Consider the following 21,205-nt stretch of genomic DNA (forward strand, 5'->3'; position numbering starts at 1 on the left):
AGGCCATCAAAACGCATCAGATCCCATTGCTCTAAGCAACGCTTATGCCGATAAGGTGGCTAGACAAGCAGCTAGCTTTCCAACTTCTGTCCTTCATGGCCAGTTTTTCTCCTTCACATCGGTCACTCCCACCTACTCCCCCACTGAAACTTCCACTTATCAATCTCTCCCTACACAAGGCAAATAGTTCTTAGACCAAGGAAAATATCTCCTTCCAGCCTCACAGGCCCATTCTGTTCTGTCGTCATTTCATAACCTCTTCCATGTAGGTTACAAACCACTAGCCTATCTCTTAGAATCTCTAATTTCCTTTCCATCCTAAAAATCTATCCTCAAAGAAATCACTTCTCAGTGTTCCATCTGCTATTCTACTACCCCTCCCTTTCCTACACATCAAGCTCGAGGATTTGTCCCTGCCCAGGACTGGCAAATTGACTTTACTCACATGCCCCGAGTCAGAAAACTAAAATATCTCTTAGTCTAGGTAGACACTTTCACAGGGTCTGAGAAGGCCACTGCTGTCATTTCTTCCCTTCTGTCAGACATAATTCCTCGGTTTGGTCCTCCCATCTCTATACAATCTGATAACGGACCAGCCTTTACTAGTCAAATCACCCAGTTTCTCAGGCTCTTGGTATTCAGTGGAACCTTCATATCCCTTACCATCCTCAATCTTCAGGAAAGGTAGAACGAACTAATAGTCTTTTAAAGACACACCTCACCAAGCTCAGCCCCCAACTTAAAAAGGATTGGACAGTAGTTTTACCTCTTGCCCTTCTCAGAATTAGAGCCTGTCCTCGAGATGCTACAAGTTACAGTCCATTTAAACTTTTATATGGACGCACTTTCTTGCTTGGCCCCAACCGCATCCCAGACACCAGCCCTCTAGGTGACTATCTTCCAGTCCTCCAACAGGCTAGACAGGAAATTCGCCAGGCTGCTAATCTTCTCTTGCCTACTCCAGATCCCCAGCCATATGAAGACACCCTAGCTGGACGATCAGTTCTTGTTAAGAATCTGACCCCTCAAACTCTATAACCTCAATGGACCAGACCCTACTTACTCATCTATAGTACCCCGACTGCTGTCCACCTGCAGGATCCTCCCCACTAGGTTCACCATTCCAGAATAAAGTTGTGTCCATCAGACAGCCAGCCTAATCCCTCCTCTTCCTCCTGGAAGTCGAAGGTACTCTCCCCTACTTCCCTTAAACTCACTCGTGTTTCTGAGGAACAGTAATAACCCTTACGAGCCTAATACATCCCTTCATCCTATTAGGTCTGTTCGTCCTTACCCTACTTTTTGCAACAGGGCTTTACAAAGTCACCTCCACCACTTAGGCTGAGCCCCAAAAAACTAGTCATCCCTACTCTCTTCTGTCTCGTATACTCCTATTCTCTGTTCTCAACTACTTATAAATGCCCTACTCTTGTTTACACTGCCAGTTTATACTGTTTCTTCAAGCCATCACAGCTGATATCTCTCAGTGCTATCCCCAAACTGCCACTCTTAACTCCCTCTTAGAGTGGATAGATGATCTTTGCTGGCAGGGCACCCTCCAGTACTTCCGCCCTGATGAAGTTCTATTCTTTACTTTTATACTCACTCTTATTCTCATTCCCACTCTTATGCCACCCTCTACCTCTCCCCAGCTATCTCCACCACACTATCAACTTTACCCATTCTCTCCTAGCTGCTTCTAATCCCTCCTTAGCGAACAACTGCTGGCTTTGCATTTCCCTTTCTTCCAGTGCCTACACAGCTGTCCCCGCCTTACATGCAGACTAGGCAACATCTCCTGTCTCCTTACACCTCTGAACTTCCTTTAATAGCCCTCACCTTTACCCTCCTGAAGAACTCATTTACTTTCTAAACAGGTGCAGCAAGACTTCCCCAGACATTTCACATCAGCAAGGAGCCGCCCTCCTTTGCACTTATTTAAAAAACCTTTCTCCTTATATTAACTCTACTCCCCCCGTATTTAGACCTCTCACAACACAAACTACTATTCCTGTGGCCGCTCCTTTATGTTTCTCTCAGCAAAGACCCACTAGAATTCCCCTAGGTAATCTTTCACCTTCTCGATGTTCCTTTACTCTTCATCTCCAAAGCCGAACTACACACATCACTGAAACAATTGGAGCCTTCCAGCTCCATATTACAGAGAAGCCCTCTATCAATACTGACAAACTCAAACACGTTAGCAGTAATTATTGCTCAGGAAGACACCCTGTATTTCACTCCATCCTTGGCTACCTTCCCCTTGCTCATCAGACTCTCCTCCCAGGCCCTCTTCTTGTTTACTTATACCCAGCCCTGAAAATAACAGTGAAAAGTTGCTCGTAAATACTCAACGTTTTCTCATACACCATGAAAATTGAACCTCCCCCTCTACACAGTTACCGCATCAGTCCCCATTACAACCTCTGACAGCTGCCGCCCTAGCTGGATCCCTAGGAGTCTGGGTACAAGACATCCCTTTCAGCACTCCTTCTCACCTTTTTACTTTGCATCTCCAGTTGTGCCTCGCACAAGTTCTCTTCTTCCTCTGTGGATCCTCTACCTACCTAGGTCTACCTGCTAATTGGGCAGGCACATGCACACTAGTTTTCCTTACCCCCAAAATTCAATTTGCAAATAGGACCGAAGAACTCCCTGTTCCCCTCATAACACCGATACGACAAAAACAAGTTATTTCACTAATTCCCTTGCTGGTCGGTTTAGGACTTTCTGCCTCCACTATTGCTCTCCGTACTGGAATAGCAGGCATTTCAACCTGTGTCATGACCTTCCATAGCCTGTCTAATGACTTCTCTGCTAGCATCACAGACATATCATAAACTTTATCAGTCCTCCAGGCCCAAGTTGACTCTTTAGCTGCAGTTGTCCTCTAAAACCACTGAGGCCTTGACTTACTCACTGCTGAAAAAGGAGGACTCTGTATATTCTTAAATGAAGAGTGTTGTTTTTACCTAAATCAATCTGGCCTGGTGTATGACAACATAAAAAAACTCAAAGATAGAGCCCCAAAACTTGCCAACCAAGCAAGTAATTATGCTGAACCCCCTAGGCACTCTCTAATTAGATGTCCTAGGTCCTCCCAATTCTTAGTCCTTTAATACCCATTTTCTCCTTCTTTTATTCAGACCTTGTATCTTCCGTTTAGTTTCTCAATTCATCCGAAACCGTATCCAGGCCGTCATCAATCATTCTATATGACAAATGTTTCTTCTAACAACCCCACAATATCACCACTTACCACAAGATCTTCCTTCAGCTTAATCTCTCCCACTCTAGGTTCCCGCGCCGCCCCTAAGCCCGCTTGAAGCAGCCCTGAGAAACATCACCCATTCTCTCTCTCCATACCACCCCCCCCAAAAATTTTCACCACCCCAACACTTCAACACTATTTTGTTTTACTTTTCTTATTAATATAAGGAGGCAGTAACTATGGAAGGTGATGGATAAATTCACTTGTTTGTTCATTTCACTATGTATAGCAAAATAATGTGTTTTATACCTTAAATACATACAATGACAATAAATTTTTAAAAAGATAAATGTTTAAAAAAAGAAGAATGGACTCTACTGCGGGTTCACTGATTGTAACAGGTGCACCCCTGGTGGGGGATGTTCACAGTGGAGGAGGCTGTGCCATGTGGGGGCAGGGGGTGGGTGGGAACTATCTGTCCCTTCCACTCAATTTTGCTGTGAACCACAAACTGCTCTAAAAAATAAAGTATATTCTTTCTAATGGGCAAAGGATTGAACAGGCATTTCTCCAAAGATACACAAATGGCCAATAAGCTCATGACAAGATACTGCACACCATTAGTCATCAGGGAAATGCAAATCAAAACCACACTTCACACCCACACTCAGGAGCCTCACAAAGGTGTGTGGGCTCAGGTGACACAGTCTCCAAATTCCAATTCCTTGGCTGGTCCAGCGAGAGAGAGTGGGGTGCAGGGGGCAGGGATGAAGGCAATGTTGGCCTCTGCGGTCAGTGCTGCTGGTGCCCATCCTCCCTGGGCCCTAGAGAATTCGTGGAATGATCCGTGCATGGGCCCCTGTGTTCCTGAGGACGGGGAACTGATGTTCCAGGACACAGAACCCAACATAATGGATGCAACTCGGGACAGATTCAGGAGCCTGTTTTGTTTCTGCTGTTAGCTATCTGTGACTTGGCCAGTCCTGTTCCTCCCTGGGCTGGGGCTGATGATTACTGGACGAGGAAACCCAGGGCCCCTTCCAGCTCTAACGCCAGTAACTACTTTTTGCTCCTGCTTTTAGTGACTCAAAGATGTCATTTGCAGCCTGCAAAGTGGCAGTGACAAAGTCCCCAATGGCAAAGCACAGCTAATTAAAGCCTGGCGATGTCAATACATTTTGCAAACCAGAGCCACACACACACATGCACAGGTTATTTCTAAAAGACTCCATCCATGACTCAAGAAAGCTCCCTGCAAGGATGTCACAACCACACACCCTGACCAAGTCTCCCTGCTTGGCCCAAGCCACCCTCCCAGCCACATCCCAGGACTATGCTCTGTCTGGAGCCAGCAAGCTTTCAGACAAGGTGGAGACAGAGGCAGCAGCCCAGCCCAGGGAATCAAGCCATCATCACTGTGATAGTTAATATTGAGTGTCAACTTGATTAGATTGAAGAATGCAAAATAATGATCTTGGGCATGTCTGTGAGGGTGTTGATGAAGGAGATTAACATTTGAGTCAGTGGACTGGGAGAGGCAGGCCCACCCTCAATCTGGGTGGGCACCATCTAATCAGCTGCCAGTGTGTCCAGAAGAAAAGCAGGCAGAAGAACATGGAAAGACTAGACTGGCTGAATCCTCTGGCCTCCATCTTTCTCCCATGCTGGATGCTTCGTGCCCTCTAACATCAGATTCCAAGTTCTTCAGCTTTGGGAATCGGACTGGCTTCCTTGCCCCTCAGCTTGCAGACGGCCTATTGTGGGACCTCAGATTGTGATCGTGTGAGTCAATACTCCTTAATAAACTCTGCTTTATTTATACATCTATCCTATTAGTTCTGTCTTTCTAGAGAACCCCAAATAATACAATCATCATCAGACATTTCACACGAGGAGACTCATCTGCACATCCACCACACCCCAAGTCAAGAACCCTTCCCAGTACAGCCACACTTGCTATTGACTAGATTGGCCACTGCGAGAGCTGTGAGACATAAGAGCACTGTGGAGGAGGGGCAGGGAGACTGAGGCAGGGCACGCCCAACTGCCCACCTGCCTGACAGATGCTCCCTATCAAGGTTTCGACTGTCAAGAATGAGAAAATCAAAACCATTTTCATGTCATTCTGGTCCTTGGAAAAGGGACTCTCAGCCATATCTGCCTGTTTGGGTGAATTTATATTCTGCAGGTGTCACCAGTGGAAGAATTACACAGGTCAGGTGAGTCACTTCGGAGCAGTGCAGGGTTGACCTTGCTCTCAGCCTGTCAGCGAGATGGATTCTGCCTTTGGGATTGCTTGCTGCCTCCAGTGAGACCACGCTCTGTGTCATAGCAGCACCTTCTATCCATCTCGCCTTCTTCTGCTCCACTCTTCCACCAGAGGGTACCGTCAGCTTGCAGCTCCTCCTGCAAGGGACCACAAACTCCAGAAGGGCCCGAGGCTCCCCAGGAGGTGAGAATCATGGCCAACTGGAAAGGAAAACCAGTTTCTTATGGACGTCAGTGACTCCTGAATCTGTCAGTAGATGACCCTTTAAGAGGACTGCTGGCCACTCTCCTCCTCTGCAGCCATCAGTGTGCGGGCCCTGCTACCTGCAGAGAGATATGCCATACCTGCTCAGCTCTGAAAAGGACTCAGAGTGATGGAAATTGTTTCTTTGGGAATGGACACAGGAAAGCGTTGGTTGTGAAGAGGTTTGTGTCAGGCCTCTGAGCCCAAGCTAAGCCATCATATCCCCTGTGACCTGCACGTATACATCCAGATGGCCTGAAGCAACTGAAGATCCACAAAAGAAGTGAAAATAGCCTTAACTGATGACATTCCACCGTTGTGATTTGGTCCTGCCCCACCCTAACTGATCAATGTACTTTGCAATCTCCCCCACCCTTAAGAAGGTTCTTTGTAATCTCCCCCGCCCTTAAGAAGGTTCTTTGTAATTCTCCCCACCCTTGAGAATGTACTTTGTGAGATCCACCCCCTGCCCGCAAAACATTGCTCCTGACTCCACCGCCTATCCCAAAACCTATAAGAACTAATGATAATCCCACCACCCTTTGCTGACTCTCTTTTCGGACTCAGCCCACCTGCACCCAGGTGAAATAAACAGCCTTGTTGCTCACACAAAAGCCTGTTTGGTGGTCTCTTCACATGGACGTGCGTGAAAGTTTGCTCATCACACCCCAGGGTGAGGGCCTCGGCTTGACAAAAGTCTAGTGTAACTGTCCACACGGGAGGAGCACCACCTCATCCCAGGCAAAAGAGAAACCTCCCCCTCAAATCTGGAAGCTGCAGACAGCGGAGCCACCTGGCTCAGCAAAGAGTGCTCAACAGAGGAGAAGACTGAAAGGTTCTTGTATCAGTTCGAACCCCAAGAGCAAGCGAGACAACAGACAACACGAAGCGGTGTGGAGCCACATGCTGTTTTAATGAGCGCCGGGGTGCAGGCAGGCTGAGGCCTAACATGGCGTCTGCACCAGGTGAGGATGGGGCAAAGGTTTTATAGTTTCCTGTAAACAGGAAGTGTCCTAGTCTGAGGTAACTGCTGCATTGTACCCGGATGGCCTCTTTCTCGATCTCCAGGGGTACGCAGCCTCTGGCCAACTCTTTTCTTGCTTCTTCTATCTTGCTGGCACACGCTGCTGACACAAGTGGCCTTGGAGTTGGGCCTCAGAAGGGAGGGGCTACTCATCCCCTTAAGCTTTCAGGCCCAGGGAGAATCTTACAGAGGTGGATGCAGGAGATGTTCAGGTCCATCCTGGTGGCTCCAGTTTCCAGCTTTAGGAAAAGGGCAATCAGCTGGGTGGAGCTGCAGGTTCAATCATCTACATAACTGATTTCATTTTCCCAGCAGCCCTGAGAAAGGGGTAGCGTGACCTATTCTATCTTTTTTTAATTGATACAAAATCATTGTGTGTGGTTTTTGGATGCATGTGTACCATGCATAGTAATCAAATCAGGGTGCTTGGGGTACCCAATTTTGGAAGTGAGGCAGCTGAAATTCAGGAAGGCAAAGTCACAGCCACAAGCTCACACAGCAGAGAGCTGACACCATGGAAACAACCCTGGTGGGATTCTAGCCCAACCTTCCCTTGAGTGCTTCCTGCGGGTGCAGCGGGGCCAGCCCCTGGAGAGTCAGCAGGTTTGCCCACCACAACCCTGGGGTCTGAGAGCCACACCTGGGCAAATATCCTCCCCTCAGGCTATGGGGTACTCTGGGGTGACAGAGCAAGTCCCCACCCTGTCCTCACAGAGGAAAGACAAGAGACAATGCAATTAGAGATAATGAGGACCAGGAGAAAATGAACCCCGAGCACCTGATCCCAGCTCAGGATCAAGGAAGGCTGCTTGGAGGAAGTGGCATTTCTGCTGAGATAGGAGGATGTCCAGGAGTTTGTTGATGGAGTGTCAAATTCCATAAAATATTTGAAGAGATTTGTTCTGAGCCAAATATGAATGACCATGGCCCCTGACACAGCCCTCAGGAGATCCTGAGAACAGGTGCCCAAGGTGGTCCGGGTGCAGCTTGGTTGTATACATTTTAAGGAGACATGAGACTTCAGTCAAATACATTTAAGAAATACATCATTTCAGTCCCGAAGGGTGGGACAACTCGAAGGGTGGGGGAGGGTGGGTGGTTCCAGGTTATAAATAGATTTAAAATTGGTCTAATTGGCAATTAGTTGAAAGAGGTATCGATAGAAAGGAATGTCTGGATTGTGATAAGGGCTTGTGGAGACCAGTGTTTTATTATGCAGGCCTCCAGGCAGCAGGCTTCAGGGACAATAGACTGTAAATGCTTCTTATCAGACTTAAGATCTGTGTTGATGATGTTAATGCTGGAGGGGTAGAATGAGGCATGTCCGACCCACACTTCCCATCATGGCCTGAACCAATCTTTCAGGTTAAATTTTAGGGTGCCCTTGCCGAGGAGGAATTCCATTCAGATGGTTGAGGGGCCTTAAAATTTTATTTCTGGCTTACAAGTTGGTCAAGAGAAGAACAGAGCAAGAGGAAGGTGGAGTATTCCTGGCAGAGGGTCAGGGTGGGGAGTGGCCAAGAAGTGAGAGAGGGCATTGGCAGCCACTGAGGAATGGCAAGAGGTCAGGCTGCCTGGGGTAGAGTTGGGGACAGGAGAGTAGACAGGGCTCGGAGGGGTTGGAGGTCAGAGGGCACCATGTCAGGGTTCAGAGGGGTCGGAGGTCAGAGGGCACACATGCTGGAGGAACGGCAGGTTCTCAGCTCGAAGGTTCTTTGATTTGGGGGAGAGTGGCATGACTAGATTTGAGTCATGTGGAGCCCCCAGCCAAGAAGCCAGCCACACCAGCAGAGGATCATGAGGACAATAACGTGGACCTGTTTGGCAGTGACGGTGAAGAGGACAAGGAGGCAGCGCTGCTGGTCAAGACCTCCATCCTGCTGGATGTCAAGCCTTGGGACGATGAGACAGACATGGCCCAGTTGGAGGTCTGTGTACGCTCCATCCAGCTGGACAGGCTGGTCTGGGGGGCCTCCAAGGTGGTGCCCATGGGTTACGGTATCCAGAAGCTGCAGATTCAGTGTGTGGTGGAGGACGACAAGTTGGGGACAGACTTGCTGGAAGAGGAGATCACCAAGTTTGAGGAGCATGTGCAGACTGTCGACATCACAGTTTTCAACAAGATCAGAAGCCTTAGTATGTGGGCGCATGTGCGTGAGGCCCTGCCTTGATTAAAAACTAAGACGGGCAAAAAAAAAAACAAAAAAAACTCCCTGGCTCTGCTGACGGCACCATATCTCAGTTCACTTGGGCAGCCATAACACAAATACCACAGGCTGGGTGGATTTAACAACAAACTTGTATTTCTCACAGTTCAGGAGGCCAGGAAGTCCAAAATCGAGGCACTGGCAGATTTGGTGTCTGGTGCCGTCAGCTTCCGAGTTCATTGTGTCCTCACATGGTGGAAGGGGCGAGGAAGCTCTCTGGGGTTCCTTTTATAAGGTGCTCATCTCATTCACTGGGGCTCATCCTATTTGTTGGGGCTCCACCTTCATGACCATCATGCTGGTGTTAGGATTTCCACATATGAATTTTGGAGGGACACAACATTCCATCTGTAGTACCCACCATCACTCAGCAGCAGGCCAAGAACCTAGAAGTCTCCCCTGGCCCTTCACCATCACCATGGCCTCTGTAAAGGGCAGGGCCTCTGGAGCCAGCCTGCCTGGGCCTGAATTCTGGCCTCACGGTTCACACAGACAAATGTCCTAGCCTCTGTGCCTGAGTTTGCTCATCTGTAGAATGAGGATGATAACAGTACCCAGCTCTTAGATCAGAGCCTGGAAGGTCATCAGACCTACGGGGCAGCTCTGAGTGTGGACAAGTCTGGGGAACTCCACCCCCAGAGGTGCCCCTGAATCCAGCCTCTCCACACACCCACACAGCACCCTGCATGCCAGCCACCACCATGACACTCTGGATGTTGGGGAGAGCCTCCCCCAGGCCTCCATATTCTCGCTATTGCCTCCCTCAACCCAGTTCTCCCCACCACAGCCTCGGGCTCTCCTTCAACATAAGCAAGTGAGAGAATCCTACCCCAGCTGCAGCACCCCCCATCCAGCCTGGGATAAACTCCACAATCTTCCCAGGCCCCTGGGCTCGGGACCAGAACACACCTCCTCTGTCCGCCTCCCGCCTCTCCCAAGTGCCCACTGTGCCCCAAGTTCATGGAGTCCATTCCCAAGTCAAGACAGTTTCACTGCTGGGGACATTCTTCTTCACTCCCAGGAAGAACTTTCCTGACACCCAAACCTGCGCCGACTGTGATTCTCCATCCCTGTGCCCCACTGCATTTCACCCCGGCTCTTGCCACCCCTTGGTCCTGAATTTCCCGTCACTTCCTAATCAGTGTGTTCATCCCTCAACGTGGGTGACATCGGGAGCGCAGACTCTGTCAGTCTTGTTCTCTGTCCCACCCCCAGATTTGAGTGGCCACAGCGCTGGGAGCACAGAGAGCCTCTAAATGGTTTCCGAGAGAAACAGCACCCAGCAGGGGACAGTGGTGATAATTTGGGTGTAAGATGGTGATGATGACTTGGATGAAGTTTGTGTCCTTCACAAAGACATGTTGAATTCCCCATACCTGGGAATGGGACTTTATTGGAAATAGGCTCTTTGCAGATTTATTAAATTAAGATGAGTTCATACCCAATTAGCGTGGGCCCTGATCCAACAGAACTGGCATCCTTCTAAGAAGTGGAAATAGACACAGAGGCAGGCAGAACACCAGTGACAACAGAGGCAGAGGCTTGAAGTGATGCATCTACACGCCAAAGAGTGCCAGGGACGCTGGCAAGCCCCATCCTGCAGAGCCTCAGGGAGAGCCAGCACTTGGTGACACCTGGATTTTGGACATCTGACCTCTAGAACTGCCAGAGAATACATTTCTGTTGTTCAAGCCACGAGGTTTGTGATATTTTATTTCTGCAACCACAGGAAACTAGTCCAGGTCCACCCTTCACTGAGATCAGAAAGGAGGGGGACAAAGATGATTTGTAGGGGTAGGAGGAGGGGAAGAGAGAGGATGCAGCTTAGACTGTTTGGGGAGCAGGAGACACCCTGCAAGGGCACTGGGAATGCTGCCGACCACACAGATCAGGGCTCAGGCTAAACGCTGGTGGGAGAGACAGGTCTGGAGATCAGCTTAGGGTGAAGTGGCTGAGCTCCTCAGCCGAGAGCCACGTGCAACATGGGACCAAGCACAGAGGCTGCCTGCATGGGACTCTCGCCTCCACTGGGGCTGGGAATGTGGCATTGAGTGGAAGCCTCAGTAACCTCAGCAGTGAATCGAATGAGATGCCAGCACCCCCTGCAGGGCGACTATGAGGATCAAAGACTTCATCTGTGTCCATGCTGAGCATGCAGACTCACGCACAGCAAGTGCCCCGTACATAGGACTTGCCGTTGCCCCTGGGATGATCACAATTTCCCAAACAGAGAGACGCCAAGTTAAAAGTGATCTGTGATCAAATATTTGCAGCAACCCCTTTGGAAGTCCATAGCACATATTTGCACATTAAAGGCTCTGAGAAGTCCTGCAGGGAAGACACGTACTCAAATCTGAAGTCTTCAAATACAATTTTCTTTAGTGCAGGCTGTACCTGACTCTTTGATGTGCTAATGCCTATTGGGATTCTTCAAGAAGAAGAGTCACAGAGAGGTTAAGTGACTTGCCCAAGTCACACAGCTAGCCAGTCTCACTGGGGTGGGGAGCCGGAGACCTTACACTTTGCTGCCGCTAGGATGCCGGTGCCTGGCCTGGCGCGGTGCTAATTTGGGATGGATTCCATTGCTCCATGAGTTGGGCGGGGGAGAGGTGTACAAAGGGAGACAGAGAGGGCCTCCTACCCGATCCCATTTTTCTTGGCTTCATTCCCCAATGACTAGCAGGTGACTCCATCATCCGGTGCAGTGTAGAAGATGCTATTCTGGGTACACTGGGACGTTTGCCGCTAAGCAATCACTCTTGGACTGCAGGTGTCACAGTCTACTCTGCACCCCTTAGTGCTCCCGCTGAAGTGTGAGATATTCACTCCCTTATTCTCTGAGATTCTGTGGACACCTGCACCTGCCGAGCACAGCACTGGATGCTGGGGGAGAGGCAGAGACACAAGGAGAGCTTAACAACTCTCTCCTTGGGTCTCTCCTGCGTGGCTGAGCAACTCTTCAATACCACGGAGGCCCCTGTTTCAGAGGGATCTCGTGCTGAGCGCTTTCCTGAGGGTCTGATGGAAGAGAGAAGGGGCAGGACTTAGAGGGTGGTGGGTGACCGAGGCACCGGGGGAGGGGCTCTGCAGGGCAGTCAGTGAAGCCTCCTCGGGGGGCCACAGATGAGTCAGTCGCATAAGGGTGGAGGAGGTGTGGGAGCTGCAGGCAAACAGGCCATCAGGAGAGGAGCCCAACGACCTGAGAACCAGGTTTGCCAGGGAAGCTCAGGGGGACTCCTGAGGAGGGAGCTACCCTGGTTGAGGGTAGTGGGTGGGAGGAAGAAAGGAGGTTGGTGAGGCAGGTCCCACCCAGGCCGAATTTCCTGCTCAAGACTTTGACCTTCCAATTGACAGTGCTTTGGAACTCAGGAGCCCCGGGGGAGAAAGATTCCTTGGGATTTCTCAACCTGGGAAGACCCAGCATCTGGGAGCCTGGGCTTTGGGGTGGGGATAGACCCTGACGAGCTGTGTGACCTGAAGCAAGTCCCTTCACCCCTCGAGAGCTCAAGCTTCCTCTCTGTAAAATGGGCAACACAATTGGCTTTAGCACATTAGAGTTGTTGCTGGGATTTAAAAAGATAATGTGGGTGAAATGCCTCGTGTGGCTCCCGGCCCAGGTAGGGCTCAGACAGCAGAGACCTACCAGCCCCAGAGGCAGTCGTGGCTACTGATGTGTCAGAAAGGGAAGGCAGCAAGCGGAGGGGGACACATGGCTTCACCATTCATTTATTCACAGCCAACTGTTTAGCTTAGAGTGTGGGCCATGTGCCAGGCATGAGAGCTGTGCAGGGGCAATGGTGACAAACGCCAGCAATCCTGACTTCTCCCAGCACAGAACGCCATCCAGGCTGGGTGAGAGACACTAACCTAGCCGTCACACCCACAGCCGGGAAATGATCAACACCATCTAGGCAACAAATGCAGGCTTCTGCCATGATGGAGAGAGTAGAGTCAGAGAAAAGCACGTGGACCAGAAGGCATTGGGAAGGGCCTGGAGATGGAGCTGATGGGGACACAGAGAAGAGGACGCAGATGAGCGTGTGGCTGAGGGCTGACACGGGCAAAGGGGACGGGTCAGCCCAGGAGGCGGGTTCAACAAGAGGATGAGCTACATTCCACACAGGTTGAGTTTAAGAAGCTGCAGGACGTCCAGTGGGGGCTGCATAGAAAGACATAGCGGCATCTGCTAATGAGGAAAAGCCCTCTCCACGCCACCCTGTCCCCCCCTGCACAAAACCCCTCTCCATGCAGGTGCGTGATGTACGGCAAAGTGGCACGCAGCCCGTGGGAGTGTCGGATTGTCGTTCTGGGTCTATTTCTCCGTGCGGGCTGCCGTACAGAGAGTAGATGATGCAATTCTGCTGGGGCGCAGACGGGCGAGCTCTGTTTCCACAGCAATGCCGGGCTGTGCTTCCAACATCTCTCTCTGGGGATCTTTCCACAGCAGAAAAACCTGTGGTAAGGAGAAAAGCTTGCTGAGAGGCCTCAAGGCCTCCACTTCAGTCTGCAACTTGGAAACTTCCAGCAGACAAGGAGACACAAGAGACAGAAGGATGAGAAGAAGAGGGGGCCGGGAAGGGACAAGGAGGCAGGATTGGCCTCCTTGAGCAGCTCTCGCCTCTGAAATGGTGAAAGAACTGCCGTCAAAATACAAAGCTCTGTTCTAGGAGTAGAAGCGAAGGCTGCTGAGGCATCGTTCACCACTTACCTGAGGGACAACCGATGCGTGGAATAACCGAGCAATTCTCAGGCGCTCCAGCTCTCAAGCCACGGACTCTTAGGACTAAAGACATGTTCTTGGGACTCGATGCCATTAGCACGTCCTGCCCCAAATCGAACTCTTCTCCTGTACAGGTTTCCAGGCAGACTTCCTCGGTCCCACCCTCGGCTGTCTGTGAGTCACCCCTACCCACTGCAGCTCCCTGTTGGCAAATGACGAAAAATTGGGCCACATTATCACCGATATCATGTGCATCAAGAAAACAAGTTAAGTCTAACATTTGTGCGGTGACAGCTGACCTTTGCATGATTAAAATGAATGGCTGCAAAAGGAGGCAGATTAAACATGTTTAACTTAGTGAAGCAAGCTTGGAAGCCTGGGGAGGTTTCTGGGCAAACCTGAAGGTGAGACAAAAACAGGGTCACACCGCCTCCTGGCACCTGTTGGCCAAGAGAGGGGCCACTGTTGGGGAGAAGGGCCAGGGCATGGGCTTCCAGACCAAGACAGAGAGCATGGCCTCCCCTGGCCCTGATCTGGCCCAGCTCAGCCGGGAGCACCAGTCTCTTCCAGTGCCTGCATCGAGCCCTCTGCTGTTTCATCTCCCCCAGTCCTCATCGCTCCTGTTAGTTCAAGCTTTGTCACTGCATGCCCTAGGAGTGGCCTAAGTGGTGGCTTCATAAATATGGAAGGGGCCTGGTGCAGTGGCTCACGCCTGTATTCCCAGCACTTCGGGAAGCCAAGGTGGGTGGATCACTTGAGGTCAGGAGTTCAACACCCACCTAGCCAACATGGTGAAACCCCATCTCTACTAAAAAATACAAAAATTAGCCAGGCATGGTGGTACATGCCTGTAATTCCAGCTACTCAGGAGGCTGAGGCAGGAGAATCACTTGAACCCGGGAGGCAGAGGTGGCAGTGAGTCAAAATTATGCCACTGCACTCCAGCCTGGGTGACAAAGTAAGACTCTATCTCAAAAAAGAAATAAATCAAAATAGATAAATGTGGAACAAATGAGTCAAAGCTCCTTAAGGATGGTGTGTATTTCTTTTGCTTTCTTCGTGGGACCCAGCCTCCAGCTGGGCAGACGTGACCCCTCTGAGCTCTGCAGAACCTGCTTCTCTCTCTAGCAGGCTCTCCTCACACAGCCATGTGTCTTGAGGGAGGTAAACAGACCTGTGCTCCTTGAACACAAAGACCATGTCTAAGTAATCGTGTATTTTTCTCTGCATAACACTGCATTCATATAGCTGGTGATTCAATCATTGTGTTAAGTGAGCAGGGTTCCAGCGACATAGGGGTCTTGCTTCTCTGATTTTGGGTGGAGTTCGTGTGACACTAGCAGGAATCATAAAGAAGGCACGGATCTGGCTCTCTGTGCAGAAGCAGCATGGAATGATTGGTGTTGGACTCTGCAAAGAGCTTGGATGACCCACTGTTCAGCAGCATTCCCCCATTCTTCCTCTTGGCAAAGTCTTCTTCATTTTCTGTATCTGCAGAACTTCCTTGACAATGTAGACAGGTAAGAAGAATGAATAATTGGCCGGGCGCGGTGGCTCAAGCCTGTAATCCCAGCACTTTGGGAGGCCGAGGCGGGCAGATCACGAGGTCAGGAGATCGAGACCATCCTGGCTAACACGGTGAAACCCCGTCTCTACTAAAAATACAAAAAATTAGCCAGGCGTGTTGGCAGGCGCCTGTAGTCCCAGCTACTCGGGAGGCTGAGGCAGGAGAATGGCGTGAACCCAGGAGGTGGAGCTTGCAGTGAGCCAAGATCGTGCCACTGCACTCCAGCCTGGGGGACAGAGCAAGACTCCGTCTCAAAAAAAAAAAAAAGAAGAATGAATAATTGCTGCAATGGCTGAAATGTGTTGAGCAGTTCCTATGGCCACATATGAACAGTGTATGAGAGAATATGTATGAGAGCCATGAGAGAATACATTCCTGTGATTTTTAAGCCGCCCAGCTCAAGGTACTTAACTATGACCACCTAGGAACCTAACAGGGGCCACATACGCTTAGCACACGCCACCTTACCAATCATCCCAGCAGCCCCAGGAGGTGGAGACCTGGTACAGGTTGAATTGTGTCCCTCCAGAAAGGTATGTTAAAGCCCTAACCCTCCGTACCTTTCAATGTGACCTGATTTGGAGCTAGGGTCTTTGCAGATGCAACTGAGTTAGGAGAAGGTCTTCCGGTAGGTTCTAATCCAATATGACTAGTGTCCTTCTAAGAAGAGGAGACAGACACACAAGGGGGAGTTGGCCATGTGACCACAGAGCTAGTAATTGGAGTGATGCTACCACAAGCCAAGGGATTCCAGGAGCCACCAGAACCTGGAAGAAGCAAGGAAGGACCCTCTCCCGGAGGCTTCTTAGTGAGCATGGCCCTGCTCACACCTTGATTTCTGAGTTCTGGCCTCCTGGGTGGGTGAGATAATAAATTCCTGTGATTTTTAAGCCACCCAGCTTGTGGTACTTGACTATGACAACCTAAGAAAGTCATAGAGGGCTATTATCATCTCAATTTTGCTGTTGAAGAAACAGACTCTGTGATGACTAATATTGAGTGTCTACTTGATTGATTTGAAGGATGCAAAGTATTGTTCCTAGGTGTGTCTGTGAGGATGTCGCAAAAGGAGATTAACATTTGAGTCAGTGGACTGGGAGAGGCAGAGCCACCCTCAATCTGGGTTGGCACCATCTAATCACCTGCCAGCACAGCTAGAATAAAAGCAGGCAGAAGAACGTGGAAGGAATAGACTGGCTGAGTCTTCCGGCCTGCCTCTTTCTCCTGTGCTGGATGCTTCCTGTCCTCGAATACTGAACTCCAAGTTCTTCAGCTTTTGGACTCTTGGACTTAAACCAGCGGTTTGTCAGGTACTCCTGGGATTCTCTACTTTCAAGGTTTTGGGACTCGGACTGGCTTCCCGGCTCCTCAGCTTGCAGATGGCCTATTGTGGGACTTCACCTCGTGATCGTGTGAGTCAATTCTCCTAATAAACTCTCCTTCACATATACGCCTATCTTATTAGTCCTGTCCTTCTAGAGAACCCTGACTAATACAGGCTCAAAGAGGTTAAGCATGTTGCCCAGGGTCACAGAGCTAGTAGGTTAAAGTACACGTGCAGAAGCCCATTGCAAAGGCACAGGGCTTGCACCTGCCATGTGAGAGAATCACCCACCATGCCCTCCAGTCCCCAGACTGTATCTCACCCATGTGGATGGAAACCATTCTCATATAGATGGTCCACTTCCATGCCTCCCTAATCCTGGAAAGTAATGGACCTCTTTTTAGATGAGTAAAGAACTTTGTGCACATGCACTTCTGTGGTTACAAAGAGCACAGTTGGGAGCTGCCGTGAAGCCGTTTTGTTTTCTTCTGCAGTGGCAGGCTGTCGTCTGCCATGTCTCCTGGCATCTGCCACTAGCAGGCTCTTTGATGTCAGGTTTTCTTGGGACCGAAAATCAGCTCACAGAGCTTTTGGGTAATTGTATATTTATAAAAACATCATAATAAGAAGAATAACAACAGCTAACATTCATGTGACAGTTACTGCCTCGGTTAATCCTCTGAAACCTGCACAGTAAATGGGATTGCCCATGGTTTGACAAGGGTGAGACAATGAGGTTCCAGAACGCTATGTGCTCACATCCACACAGCCAGCAGGCAGCAGGGCTGGATCCCAAACCTAGAGGTCTCAAACTTTTCTGACCTCAAGGGCAGAGCCGGGGTGGCCGGTGCACTCAACAATCCTAGCAGGTCTCTGGTTTGCACAACTGAGGCATTGAGCACTGAGAAAATGATGGACAAGGAGATCTTCAGAAGAGCAATCACAAAGCAGCTGGCAGGAGACTGAGGATGCAGCAAAGTGCTTCTTCCAAATGAGTATAGGACACACAGACCACCATCCAGCAGAAAACTCCAGCCCCTGAGCCCTGCCAAGGATGGCTCCTGCATCTCAGGGTAGGAAACACTGTCATCTCCAGTCTCCACCCTCTTGTCCACCCCTCCTCATGAATCATGACCACAAGCCCCACAGAGAGCATCTTAACACCAGCAGCTCCTTGAATGCCACCAGGCTTAGCATACTCAGTGCGGTTGCATCAGCTCACAGGCTGTCAGCCTAGCACGGCTTGGCTTAATTTTAAGGCTGTTATTTATGTGCAAAAGCAGTGGTTTCAGAAGGCTTGGAGGAGTTGGGGGAGGAGGAGGATAGGGCAGAAGCCAACAAACAGCCTTCCATTGGGGGATCTGGAATGGAACGAAAGGAAGAGTCCAGGGAGGCTGGACCCTCAGGAAAGGGGAAGGTGCCTGGAGGAAACGCCAGGCTAGGGCAGGGAGGCAAAGTCTGAGAGAGGATGGGGAACCCAAGTGGGAGGCAAAAAATGTGGTCAGGCCCAGGCCATGAGGGCAGAGGACGGTCACCAAGACAGCAGCAAAGACAGACAGACACCTGGGGAGGGAGCAGAGTGGAGGTGCTGACTCCACACCTTTCCCCACCAAGCTAGGCACTAGGAGCAGATTGGGGGTGAGTTGCGACACTGCTGGTCCATCGAGTGCTTTTTTACCACTTAGAAAACAGTGTCCCTCTCTGGGCAGATAGCCCCTTCCAGGGCCTAAAGCTGAGCGAGGTGGGTAACGCGTAGAATCAGCCAGGCAACCTGGTGCAGTGCACAACCTGAGCAACTGCCCTAGGCTGGGACCCCTCACCAGGCACAGGCAGGGTCTTTGAAGGATTGGCCCGAGAGAGGAGGAACATTAGCCAAGAACTTGAGGAAAGCCTCAGAAAGGGCAAAGAGCACTAGCTGGGCCTCCCAGTGCACAGCTCCAGATGTGAAGCCTTTGCTAACCTCCAGTGTTGATGTAAGTGATATGTTTTCAGAAAGGGTTCTTTGCCATGAATAATTCAACCGAAAATTCTAGGGTAAAGACAGGCTTTTTTGACTCTTCCCTGACTAGTGTTAATCTGTCTGGAAACATTAAAGATAAAATGTTGACACCTGCAGAAACGTGGCGGGTACTTGACGTTCTAAACAAGGATGTGCTGGCGAGGCATGTGTCCGCTCAAGGCAGCGCCTCCGCCATCAAACGACTTCACATCTGGAGCGGCGTGATAGAGAAGAGAGAAGACAGTTAACGGCACTAAAAAGTCGGTTTGCCAAGAACACAGGACTAAATTACAGATCATCTCCCAGGAAGGCTTCATACTCAAGGCCTGAGAAGCAGGAAGGGGGCTGGGTCTGGAAGCATTTGTTTATTTTTTTGTTTGTTTGTTTCAAGGAGATGGATTGACAGAATAATCAGTCCAGATGACAAGATTTCATCTGATGCACAAACTTTCAAAGAAAGTTTCTAGGCTTGGGAGGTTTGTGTAAATTAACAGCTACTCAAGGGAAGTACAAGGAGGGGCAGTCTTGGGCTTGACCGCAGGTGTTAGGTACATTTTCCAGCAGGGTGGGCTGCATTTGCAGGGCTCAGTGCTCCCTCTGAAGGCGAGTGACTCTGGGAGGCCTGCTGGGGTCAGACCCTCACGGAAGAACAGGCATGGCTGGAGGACCTCAGAAGCCGTCTGGGAGGAACGGGAGCCCAAAGGAGCAGTCAGGGGCAGGAAGGCATCTCTGTCCTACAGAGCTGGCAGGACGCGGCATCTCCCAGGACTTGGGGCTCAGGGACACGGTCCAGTGGAGTTACAAACAGGTGCAGGGAGGAGAAGGGTGCAAAGCGCATCCCAGGTGCAGACCCTGATGTGAGAGGGAACAAGGATATTTGCAGAATTGAGCTTGGTGTGACTGAAGCTGCAGAAGCCAGAGCTCCAGAGCTGAGACCAAAGAGGCAGAGCTGAGAGGCCATGAGGGCAGGGCCTGGGTGGGGCCCTGCAGAGGGGCTGTGCAGGGGTGGAGCTGTGCAGGGATCCTGCAAGGGTGAGAGGTGCTGGATACTGTGGGTCATGCTAAATGTTTGGACTGCGGCCTGCAGTCAATGGAGTTGCTGAAAGGGAATAAAGCAGGCAGGACGTAATAAAATGTGTACTTCTGAAAGGTCACTATAGCTTCAGGGTAAAGGACGGTTTGCAGCAGGAGACGGACAGAGGTGGCTGGGCTAGAAGATTGTTTCAAAAGTGCAGACAAGGTGGAGGGGGGCTAAGTGAGCCAGTGCCATGGGGACAGGGGTGACAAAAGGTGAATGCATTTGGAACGTATTGAAGACACAGACTCCACCATGGCAGAGAAAGGTTGGAATCCAGGATGCCCCAGGGTGAAGCTTCATCAAGCAGATGGATGCCATGGCCTGGTCCCTGAGCTGGGGAGCCCCAAGGGAGGCACAGATGCAGGAGGAAAAAAAATCAGATTCACTGAGCCAGGTCACCCCTGAGGTTCCTAGGGAATGCCAGGTAGAGGTGGCAGACAGGTAGGCATGTGGCTTCCACGTGTTAGCCATGGACAAAGAAAGCAAGCAAGAGAAGACACCGGTGTGAGGAGGAAGATGGTTTAAGTTGAAATGTTTGTGGCAGGAGCCTGTTGGTTTTGTGACGCTTCTGAGAACAACAACCGACTGATGATGGCTGCTCCACCCTGGGGTCAACCCTCTTAGAAATGCAGGGAACAGCCGGAAAAGAAGGCATGCAGAGAAGTGCAAAAGCGCTCCTGGGGAGGGCAGGAAAAGCCGGGGACCGCCAGGAGGCTGAAATCCATTTATTTTCCTTTAGAAACTAGTGACAGTTTTTCACGTTCTAGCATTCTCTGCAGAAATTCAGGAGTGTGTCCACACACCCCATGCATGCACTCTGCCTGTCAGAAGATGCTGAGGGAAAAAGAGTGAAAATGGAAACAGAAGCCACAGTCCTCTGTTTCTCCTACTTCAAGACAAGTGACAGAAGGAGCCCTGTTCAGTCACACAGCAGCTCCCATTTCCACCTGCAGCACCTCCAGACACCAGCCCCAAATGAGATGCTATTGTGTTTTGTTTTGTTTTGCTTTGCTTTTTTTCAGTGCAATGCCTTTTCTTTGTAGTTTAACCTCTCTCCACCCAACAAGGAGGACCAGAGAACAGGTCTCACTGCTCTTGAGGGAAACTCACAGGACACCCTTGAGAGCAAGTCATCCTCACAGCCTGCCAAGAAGTCATCTCACTCCATAGGTTAAGGTGCCCACGTCTCCAGGGTCCCCCGAGGCCTTCGGGAGGAGCGACATTTTCAGCCTTAGACATCATCATGTGAGCATCAAAATGTGGTTGAAAATGAAAAGCCCAAATCTGAGTTGGTTTATCCCATCAGCAGCGGAAGATCAGGATTCCAGGATGGATCAGAAAATAGGAAAATCGAGTTGGGAGTGGGGGCACTGCCTAGGGAGCCTGGGCGGAGGGCAGCACCTAGGGACAGCCTAAAGGGGCAGCATTGAGCACTCACCTGCTCTGTGACTTTCCTCCAGCCCTGTCTGCCCGAAAACGGTGCCCCTGAAGGAACGTGAAAGGTGGACTGCCTCAGTGCCTCCATGTTTCCAACCACTGGTCAACCTGGACATTCAGCCACAG

General features: G+C 50.4%; 2 protein-coding genes across 2 annotated transcripts; one reads left to right on the plus strand and one right to left on the minus strand.

Annotated features, from left to right (window-relative positions):
- Positions 1-6,672: 6,672 nt before the first annotated feature.
- On the plus strand, positions 6,673-8,930 carry LOC129472133 (elongation factor 1-delta-like). The gene is made up of 2 exons (XM_063631127.1): positions 6,673-6,688; positions 8,491-8,930. Exons 1-2 carry the CDS (start codon positions 6,673-6,675, stop codon positions 8,916-8,918), a joined length of 444 nt encoding a protein of 147 aa, XP_063487197.1. The 3' UTR covers positions 8,919-8,930.
- A 2,846-nt stretch (positions 8,931-11,776) lies between these two features.
- Positions 11,777-20,957, minus strand: LOC134735571 (uncharacterized). The gene is made up of 6 exons (XM_063631129.1): positions 20,753-20,957; positions 13,663-13,876; positions 13,170-13,407; positions 12,026-12,114; positions 11,921-11,972; positions 11,777-11,837 (listed from the first exon to the last, which is right to left on the minus strand). The coding sequence occupies exons 1-6, from the start codon at positions 20,885-20,887 to the stop codon at positions 11,777-11,779; spliced, it is 789 nt and encodes a 262-aa protein (XP_063487199.1). The 5' UTR covers positions 20,888-20,957.
- Positions 20,958-21,205: the final 248 nt, after the last annotated feature.

The sequence above is a fragment of the Symphalangus syndactylus genome, chromosome 22, assembly GCF_028878055.3.
Source record: "Symphalangus syndactylus isolate Jambi chromosome 22, NHGRI_mSymSyn1-v2.1_pri, whole genome shotgun sequence".
Lineage (NCBI taxonomy): Eukaryota > Metazoa > Chordata > Mammalia > Primates > Hylobatidae > Symphalangus > Symphalangus syndactylus.

Excerpts from the sequence above, each read along its gene's own strand:
- LOC134735571 (XM_063631129.1), bottom strand. The coding sequence starts at position 20,887 with ATGATGATGTCTAAGGCTGAAAATGTCGCTCCTCCCGAAGGCCTCGGG. Across the intron at positions 13,408-13,662 it reads ACGCATCGGTTGTCCCTCAG|GTTTTTCTGCTGTGGAAAGA; the intron begins GTAAGTGGTGAA and ends TCCTTACCACAG. Across the intron at positions 11,838-11,920 it reads CTGAAACAGGGGCCTCCGTG|CATCCAGTGCTGTGCTCGGC; the intron begins GTATTGAAGAGT and ends CCTCTCCCCCAG.